This window comes from Hibiscus syriacus, unplaced genomic scaffold (assembly GCF_006381635.1).
Source record: "Hibiscus syriacus cultivar Baekdansim isolate YM2019G1 unplaced genomic scaffold, ASM638163v2 tig00109983_pilon, whole genome shotgun sequence".
Classification (NCBI taxonomy): domain Eukaryota; kingdom Viridiplantae; phylum Streptophyta; class Magnoliopsida; order Malvales; family Malvaceae; genus Hibiscus; species Hibiscus syriacus.
This window is the reverse complement of record NW_024062549.1, coordinates 333,937-344,893: the sequence shown is the minus strand read 5'-3', so window position 1 is coordinate 344,893 and position 10,957 is coordinate 333,937. Positions and strand designations below refer to the sequence as shown.

Genomic DNA, 10,957 nt, shown 5'->3' with positions numbered 1-10,957 from the left:
TAATTTAAGACGGTTTTTAATTTAAATGTTATCTATCCAATTAAGAAGTTATATAAATTTATAATATTTTCGTTTATAACAAAAAAAAAATTACGTGTTTAGAGTTTACAGTCGAAGATTTATTGACCGATTATAGGGTTATAAAAGTTGTGGACCAGTCTTCTTTAAATCCGAGAGCTACCTCTAGGAAATATGCAGTTTGGTTTCTTAATTGTAACAATTGTCCCCCACTTACTATGTTCCCCAAACCTAAGTTTTCTCTTTCCTTCATTTTCCGAGAAAAAGGAAAATCATTTATAAGTACTTTGTTTTTTATATTTTAAATTAAATATATATTTTATAAAAAAGTTCTGTCTTGGTCCCCCTACAGGCCTACACTTGAATAAACAAAGTATTTTCAGCACTTTACCTATTATTTTCTTCTTCTTTTTCTAAAAAGAATTAAATGATAGAAACAACTTAATTAATGAAATAGGGTAAATTACAAGTTTAGTACCTAAACTATCAATTTGGTCTATTTTAGTACCTAAACTTTCAATTTTTTTTAAAACCATACCTAACATTTAGTTTTTATTTAATTTTAGTACCTCCTTAAAAACTTAACGTTAAGTTTTGAAAAAAATAAAAGTTTAGATATTAAAACGGGCCAAAACTGATAGTTTAGGTAATAAATGCATTATGTTTTTAACGACGAAGTATTAAAATGAAACAAAAACTAAACATTTGGTATGATTTTGAAAAAAAGTGAAAGTTTATATATTAAAACGGATAAAAACTTATAGTTTAGGTACTAAATGCATAGTTTACCCAATGAAATATTGTGCTTAAAAGAGATTATAAGAGAATAGAGATGGATATAAATTATTTAGGAAAATGAGTGGTTTTATTGTGTGTGAGAGAGTCCTCGTGTGATGTCGATAATTTTTATTGATTTTTTATTCAGAAAATTGATTACTTTTTGTTTTCTACTTTCATATTTTTTCCCTTAAAAAATATCAAAATCGTCACCTTATTATGATGCATTTTGTGACTTTTTTACATTTTAGAATCAAATTGTAAAGAAATGAAAGTGGAGCGATTACAATAGAAATCTTCAAAAATTAACTTTAAGTGAATTAAAATTATAAATTCCTTCTTTAGACTCGTCGTTGTATAAAAATAAAAAATAAAAAATGATTTAAAAAATTCATTGATTAATGATATAAGTTGTTTCTCTTTACGTTCTTGCTTGTAAGACTTAGAATAACAAAGGGTAAAGTATACAAATGGTTCTCCGACTATAGGGTGATACTTTGTTGAGTCTCTCGACTATTAAAAGTTACAAAATGATCATTCGATTATAGGGTGTTGCTTTGTTGAGTCCCCCGACTATTAAAAGTTACAAAATGATCAACCAACTATTTAGTATATTCCATACTTGTCCTTCTTCGTTAAAAAATTAACGGTAGTCTGAGTTGGATGTTAACCTGATGATTGAGATATGATAACATACTAAATGACGAGCTCAAACTATTGTCAATATTTTAACGGAAAATGACGAGTTTGGAACATACTAAATAGTCAGGTTGTAACACCCCCAACCCGTACCCGACCCGAATACGAGTCTGAGGTGTCACATTGACTTTTCAAACTTTGACTCTGGACAAAATTCAAAGAAACTTTAAAACTTTCATTAAAATAAAAGCGGTTTATTTACATAAATTGACCAAAATAATCAAAAATCAATCAAAGCATATTCAACTCAATCAATTAGTACATGTCAACTATATTCAAATTAACCAAACACATTTAAATCATCTATTTTCTGATCTGAAATTTTGTAAGGGAGATGCTGACCTGTCTTGCTCTTCTTCGCTTCTTTAACCTACGTGTGAAACAATCACACGCTAAGTCTATGACTTAGTGAGGCATTAAATTTATAAAGGAAACTCTAAATGCTTAAACATGTATGAACATATTACTTCATGATGTCACACAATCATTATATATAATATAATGTACACATATACACATCACACATTATTTCCATCATTAATCTTATTCTATTATCCACATTATTATCATTTATATCCTTTAATCATACTTTTCATCAACATATGACTCATTCAAACCATACGCACATCATCATAACACTCATATAATACAATTAATATCACAAAAACATATACTTCACCAGTACCATCTTCATTGTTATATCTTTGTTTAGCCCATGTACACTTTTGAGAACTATAGATATATGAGTCTATTGAGGTTGTGCACTAATATTGTCACCACAACTCGTATAAATGCACCGAAGTGCCACGTAGAATTGCACCGAAGTGGCGCGTAGAATTGCACCGAAGTGCCATATAAAATGTCTCTAAGGACCACGTAGAAAATTCCTTAAGAATCATATAAATATACAAAGGATCAAGTATGTGTCTCAAAAGACATCACGCATGTTCCAAGGAATACATATATGTCCCGAAGGACCGCGTAGACTCTCGACTCTTGGCATGCCAACTATATCCCTATCCTTCATGACACATAACATAGGCATTATTATTTATGTCATTTCACGTATTCACATAGACACATAATTCACTTTCACCTTTCACGTATCTTAGGTCACATAACTTGGATCACATATACATATAATCACATAGATCACTTTTACACAACTTATATTAACTTTACACGTCATTTCACATTTCTTATCACCTTGCTTATATCTTATTCTTATGTCTTCTCATAGACATATATTCACATGTTCATATAGTTCACCATCTCATCATATAAATATGTACTCATTTCATTTCACATATAGTCTCATAATTTATCCTAGTATAAAACATATAACATTATTCCAACTCATAGTCATATATATATAGTATATATATATATATATATATATATATATATATATATATATATATATATATATCATTTTACCTATACTTATATTCACATGATTATGTTCTTCTTCTCATAATCACATATATCATATTTAATAACTTATATAATCTCATATAGCTTAAGCTTCATTATATTATATTTACCTATATCATGTAATCTATGACATACTTATAAACATGTATCACTTCTATCATTTCACTTATATATATATATTAATCTAATCTATTTACTTAGTTCAATTTCATATACCTTATATGTCATAATTTTATTCAAGTACATGAATTTTCCCCTTATAGTGTATCTTATATGTTCGTATTATCACTTATGTTCAAGCTTCCTAATTAATATACTATTCTCCTTTCATTATATGGTCAATCTTATTTAGCTTATCTCAATTCTTATTAAATCATATAATTCTATTATACTAATGCATATAAATGATCACCTAACTATGTACTTACCCAATTCATGTTTCTACTGTTCATATAACTTTTATACATGCTTACCCAGTTCATATCGCTTCTCATAAACTCACTTATATTGTATTCTCCTATTTTTACCTAATCTATCTTATAGACATGTATTCACATAGTCTCATATTTCATTGTTATATGTATTATATTTTAATCTCTTATTTCTCTCTATGTACATATATTTACACGTCTCACCATTTATATGTAGTTTACATTACATTTTCATATATCACATAATAATATTTTTACATAAATCATATATCACACACAAAAACATATCAATATATATAATCATGAATACATACAAATCAGGAAATTCACATACTTATATTCATGACTTAATGCACTACAACTATAAGAATTAGACTTATCGCAAGTCCAATTTCCACATAATCCTATATTAAAATAAGATGCACTCACCTTGGCCTCACTTGCTATCAACTACTCCAATGGCTTTCTTTCTCTTCTTGATCAATTATAACCTTTCAATCATTACGGAACTTGCTCTCTATCGATATCTACACAATCATATATTTATACTATCCGTATCCCATTTTATATACTTAATCTATCTTTTCATAAACTGAAATAACGATTTATTCCATTTCCCATTAAAGTGCATCGATACATTCTACAGTGTATCGATGCATCCCTTAACATGTGCATTGATGCATTACCCATGCATCGATACACAAAGCACCTTCGATGTTTTAATCTTAAGGGAGGTGTATCGATACACTTCCTATGCATCGATGCACTAATTGCATTCGATATTTCCATTTTTTAAAGGGTGCATCGATGCACTTCCTGTGTATCGATACACACTGAACAATTTCTGGAAATTTACCCTTGATGCATCGGTACAGGTTGAATGTGTACCGATGCACACTAGCCCAGAATTCCATTTCGTGCATGAAAATCCACTCAAATCCACTCAAATACTTCATCTTTCATTCCCTTTCATGTTCTTAACTCATATACACATGCTTAAACCATTTTATATCCATATAAACCATCTTTAACTTCAAAATTCTATTCCTCATATGTAACTCAAGAATTATACCAACTTTGCAACATGTTTTAATTCCAATTCTATGGCTTCTAACTTCTTAATTAGACCCTTGACAAGTCAAATTTAACTTATAAACTTTCATTCAAGATTTCCTTTAAAAACTTCTAATCTTTAATCTCTCTTGACTCCTTTATCTTATGGTTTTAAGATAAATTAAGCTTTCCTTATGCTTAATTATCATCTAATTATCAAAACCCCATCTTAAATTCGACTAAATATCAACTAACAAGAGATCTTACCTTTGCTTATGCCTTCACGTGAAGAAGAAGAAGAAAGGAGAAGAAGAGAACTCTGGAGAAATCTCTCATCTTCCACGTGGTTCCCTTATCTTATAAAGGGAAATAAAAATCTTACTTGTCAATTGACCATTTTACCCTTTAATTCATTCAATAATTACTAAACAACCTTCAACTATATTTCCAATAAGTCATTAAACTATTTAACTATTCTACTTTTATCACCAAATTTCAAAAAATTTCATTTTAATCACTGACCCGGATTTCGGGATGTTACACAGGTGACCATTTTGTAACTTTTAATAGTCGGGGTACTCAACAAAGCAATATCTTATAGTTGAAGGACCATTTTGTAACTTTTAATAGTCGAGTGACTCAGCAAAAGCATCACCCTATAGTCGAGGGACTATTTGTGTACTTTACCCAATAAAAAATGATTATGAAAGATATAAAATTGAAATATATATACATGCTAAATATTTAAATTAAATAATAAAATATAATGAATTATATTATATTAAAAATTAAATTTAGAAAAATACTTACATTATTTTTATATTAAATAATAATACAAACTTAATATAATATTAAATAGTAATTAAAATTATTATTACATAATATATATTATTAATGTATATAAAATGGCTAATTGAGTATGCATTATTAATCATTTGATATAAATTTTAATTAAAAAATTATTAAAATACTTTTATTTTTAAAGAATAATTAAATAGTAGAAATATTTTTTCTTTTGATACTTTTATATAATATGTAAATAAAATAATTAAAAAAAACATAATTCAAGAATAGAATAGAATATAAGATCAATAAATTGGTATAAAATTCTCTTTCTAAGAAGAATGACCTGCAACCAAGCATGGAGAATAATTAATGACGTATATAAAGCTATATAGTAGATTGTTAGGGTAAACTACACATTTAGTATTTGAACTATTACTTTTATTCTATTTTGGTATCCAGACTTTATTTAAAAAAATTATACCGAACGTTTAGTTTAGGCTTCAATTTAGTACCCCGCCTTTGAAAAGTTAACAGAAGTGCTGATGTGATATTTTTTAATTTTCAATGATAATGTGGTATTACGTTATGGTGACACGTCAACATTACCGTTAAATTTTCAATGATAGGATACCATAATGAAACCTAAACTAAACGTTAGGTATGCTTTTGAAAATAATAAAGTTTAGATACCAAAATAAAATAAAACTAATAATTTAGGTACTAAACTTGTAGTTTACCCTCTATGTTATCTAGATTATGGATTTTGCATCGGAATATATCAAAGAAAGGTCGTATGAATTGCGCCTGCAAAGTTTGTATGCACTCATTATCAATTAGTTAAGAAAATTATGAATACATACCATCTTATAATCATCCATTTTTTTGAACATGATTGAACCTAATCAACCTAGAAAAAAGTTATCAACATTACCAAAATCAGCACTGCAGCAGGGGTGGAATATGTATGAACTATGACCAACAATCTGCTAAAGCAACTCCTGCACAAGTTTCCCCAAGTGAAACTTGCCATTACAACATTCTACAGCATTCACCACTTGTTGAAACGTAGACACGCTGCAGGGAACGATCAACTTATCCCTTTGTTCGAAACCATATTCGTTGTACGACTTGTCCAGCAACATCTTGAACAGTGGATGAGACAAATAGCTGGTCGGCACTACGAACCTTTCTTCATCCTCTCCTACATAAACAGCGAAGAACCCCGACGGAGTCGACGCCGAAGGCGACATTTGCTCGAATTCTCTTAGCAAACATTCGTATTGTGATTGCTTACCGCCACCGTTGTCACCTCCCCCCATGCCCTTCACCTTCTTGGCTAGATTCTTCAACGAACCCATCTTTTTCCCCAGCATTTTCTTTTTCTTTTTGCTTTCTGCTTGGAACTAGAAAGAGAAGGACAGATGTTAAAGAAGTTGATCTCATGTCTAATATTGAGTAGTGGGTGGGGGGAGAATTTGTAGTGTGGCTTAGAGAGGGAATGATCATGAGAATTGGTCATCTTTTGACTTATCAATATTTGAAATATCCGTGCAAATACCATTCCTAATTTGTGAAAATTCTCTCCCAAAATTTACGATCGCGATACTCACAATGACTACAATAATATTCATTATGTCCGCAATCACGATAAACACAATACGAATGAAAACGCGACCACAACCACAATTTGAATTCCTAATAAAGATGTTGGGGTGCTAAACAAATCTATAAATTTAAGAATGTAGTCAAAAATTTTAATACCCTTTCCTTAAAAATAATAGGTATGGATTATTTTTTTTCTTATCACATTCAACTAAATTAAATCGTTTTTCCAAAAAAAAAATGGAGATGCACTTGGCTCCTTACAGATTTTAACCACTTAAGGAAGAGGGAACGTATCAATTAAGAGCTTTTAATCACATGCTCTAGATATTGTTGATGTGTAAATGCGTAAATTTATATATATTTGAAAGATTATATCGAGATTCCATTATAATGATTTTAATAAAAATAAAGTGGGGGTAAGGAATTTAGTTGCAAAAGAATCATTTCCATATTTTAAAAAAATGACAACCACTAATGATTGTAATGGCTCTATGATTAATCATCAAGTCAACAGCATAATCTTCAAAGGAAACAAATGAACCACTTTGTCTTATCCATTTTTATTTTTGTGGGAATCTCACTCTCAATTCAGTTTGTGTTGTGTAGGACAATGATGCAATACAATTTAGGGATATTCTTCAATAATGAAATCTAATTTTGTGTTTGTCTTGATTGAGAATGTTGGGTGAGAATTATAAAGAAAAGAAACATACCCAACTAAAAGAAAGACATAAATTTTATATAGACGATGGAGGGAAGTGCTTATAAGTTTGGAGGGTTCCATGAATTGAGAATAATTTGCTTAGTCAAACACACCCACTACTACTACAATATATTTTTTTCTTTATTTCTACTTATATTCTAAGTATAAAACCCCAAAACGTGTGAGGAGCAATCCCTTTTGCACAAAGTTGGATTGGAGAATCGACAAATGGCAATTGGTCCATAGTGGACAAGAGGGGAATGTGGTGTGCCGACGCTATGTACAAAAACCACTTGGCTTGACTTAGTAATGCCGAAGTCATTACGATAAAAAAAAACACTATTAGTATCGGAAATTGGTGATAGAGTTTGAGGGATTAATTTAAAATTTCAAAAAATTTAGAGGTTTAAATTAAAAATTTTAAAATTTTTGAAGGGTTCAATTTATATTTTTTCAAAAAAAATTGGAGTCTAACTAAAGTTTTTGAAAATTAGGCTTAATGAGAACTTTTAAAAATTATTGGAGGGGTTTAATTAAAAATATTCAAAAATTTTAAAGATTAATATGTATTTTTAAAAATTTTGTGGGAGATCAAATTAAAATTTAAAAAAGTTTAAAGGTCTAAATTACAATTTTACTAGCCTTCATTGTGTTCCGCCACTAAATAGGATAAAATCCTATTATACAATATAAAACTCTTTTAATTTCACATAAATTTAGATATGTTGAATGAGTGAAAATAGATAACTGATATTAACAGTAAAAAATAAAAATATATTAACTAAAAAATAGACAATTGTCGACATGCATTTTCGTCCGACTTTATATTTTATATACATGTTATTATATTATATCATTATATATTATTATTCATTTGCTATTTTATTTTTCAGGTTCAATACTACAAATGAGTTTAAACTCCAAGGCCCTGTACACAATGGCCCAACAGAAACCCTAGTCTTCTACAGCTTCAGCGTTGCAGCCAACATGCAAGGGGGAACTGCCAGCCGAGTTCCACGGTCAACCCGAAGACTCCTCTCGCCTCACGTCTCCATCCACGTCACCGGAATCCTCGCCACAAGCAAAGCAAGAGTTTTAGTCCTAACGGGAGTCTAAAACCGAATTAGCACTATAAATACACATAGAATGGAAGGAAAAAAAGGGGGGGATCCTTCTGTAAAATCGGAAACTTGCTTCCTTGTTCAATTAATACAATATGGAAAGAAAGCAGTAGCCTTTTTATAGAGAATGATCAAGCTTTGAAAAATGTTCTGTCGATTTGAAACACATCAAGCAATCAACATATTCAATCGAAAACAAATATAAAGAGGAGCACGCCCAGACAAGAAGCAATAGAAAAAGAAGAATTTTCATGAGGTATTTTAATGCATTTTCGATTTCCAGTGTATGTGATGTGTGTGTTTTATTTTGACATAAGCAAATAAAAAAGAAAACCTTCTCTTTCGATTGACGACATTTTCCGACGACCGGAGTCTTTATTCACTAATATGAACGGTGGGAAGTTTCATTGCGGTGAGACGAGTAACATACTTCGGAACCAAGACGATCTAGCGGTGGACCGTGACGGATCGGAGCAAGAAATCCCGAACTGTTTTCGGCTCTTTTGTGGCAATCTGAGCATTTTCTAGAGAAACGACCACTGGATTTGGACTCAGATGACCGAAACGAGTCACTCTGTAAAATTTAATAATGAACGGACACCGTCGACGATGACGATAGACCGATGAAGATCACCGGAACCTATGGCCGGCTGTGTAAAGAATGGAAAATTGACATTCCGAAAACACGCGCAAAATGAATTGAGATGCAGAGATTTGGTTTTGTAGATTTTTCTGGGTAAATTACACCCAAAGCCACTAATTTATATATATTTCAACTTTCAGTCTACAAACTTTATCCTGAATTCAATCTAACCCCTAATTTATTTTTATGATTTGATCTAATATTTTTTATTTAATTATTATTCTATTTTCACTAATATTTTTTTGCAATTTTTATTTCGTTTATTTTATTACTTTTAAAGTGTTATTTTTTATATATTTTATTTTATTTTTCCCTTTTGATTTATTTTTATATTTATTTATTATTTCTTATCTAACGTTTTTTATTTATTTTTTCAATCAAAAGTAATTATCTCGAATTGAATTTTTAAACTTTAATTTTCGCAATTAAGATAACTGATAAAGTAATTGGTACCGAAAGGGCGGTTCAAGGGTGCTAATCCTTCCTTGACCGTAACCGACTCTCGAACCCGACACATTTCTGGTGAAACGCAGATCAGGTAAGATGGTGTCCGATCTACCTAAATATCATTTTTAAAGTGATCGGTGGCGACTCTAACCCAATCAATTCAAGTCGAAACCCAATTCTGGGGCCCAACCGAAAGACGGTCGCGACAGCTTGGCGACTCTGCTGGGGACAAGTAAGTGAGTCAGGCCGAAATTAATTTCCGGTTGTCTTAGCAAAAATTACAAGTTTAAATTTTAATTTATTTATTCGATTCTTATTATTTATCTTTGATTATTTTTTTCAAATAAATAGTTGTACTAACGTTTTTTAATGATTTCAGATATTTTTCAAATTTTGCATCTCTAGCTCTATACCCGAGCTCCGAACCTTTTTTAAGTGGGGGCGAAAGCGACGCCTTCGTGGGAATTTATTCTCCGTATGGGCTTAGCAAGTAACCTTCGGGATTCATATACCTTATGCCTTCGTGTGAATTTATTCTCCGTATGGGCATAAGGGAATGTGTCCTCTCGAGTTTAACTTAGTCCACACAAGCCTGTGATGGGTTTCGGACTAAGGGTCTGGTCGGTCCAAGGGGGCGCCAGCAAGGAGAACTCGAGTACCGTTTTTAGAACCTAAACCTGGAGACTTTGAAGGAGTTAGAGCCCACCCCAAAACCTCATTTCAAACCCTAGGATGCCGGAATTATTTCCTGCTTTACTTTCTGTTCAAAGCATGTGAACTAGAAATTTATGCGGTTAGGACTTGTTCAAAATCAACTTGCGGGATAGAGATCATGTTCGGGTAGGAATAATAAGCATGTGGGGTAGATATCATGTGGGGTAAGATTTTCATTTTTATCATTTTTTTTTATCATCATTATCTCACTAACTTTTTTTTTCTCCTTTCATTTTTATTCTTTGGCATTTTTTTTATCATTCGCATCATTAAAACGAGGTATTGATCCACCAAAAATGTGTTTGTTAAACGTAAATAATCTGCATTAATGGACAAAGGAGTTATAATACAAAGAGATAAAAAGCTCAGAAGTCCAACCGTGATCAAAGAATACTCAGAGGCAAAAGTTGCAGGGGCAAGACGAGGAAATGGTTACTGACCCGGAGAGTCCTTTCGAAAATTACGAGAACAAGATGGTGAAACCCTAGCTAAGCCGGAGACCATTCCAAGAATAGGTCGACAAACT

At 31.0% G+C, this 10,957-nt stretch overlaps 1 protein-coding gene across 1 annotated transcript; it reads right to left on the bottom strand.

The window, feature by feature from the left end:
• Nucleotides 1–6,127: 6,127 nt before the first annotated feature.
• LOC120211747 (auxin-responsive protein SAUR15-like) lies at nucleotides 6,128–6,625 on the bottom strand. Its single transcript, XM_039210228.1, has one exon. It carries the CDS (start codon nucleotides 6,569–6,571, stop codon nucleotides 6,185–6,187), a length of 387 nt encoding a protein of 128 aa, XP_039066159.1. The 5' UTR covers nucleotides 6,572–6,625; the 3' UTR covers nucleotides 6,128–6,184.
• Nucleotides 6,626–10,957: the final 4,332 nt, after the last annotated feature.

Bases quoted from the DNA above. Each gene is read 5' to 3' on its own strand.
- LOC120211747 (XM_039210228.1), bottom strand. From the start codon at position 6,571: ATGCTGGGGAAAAAGATGGGTTCGTTGAAGAATCTAGCCAAGAAGGTG.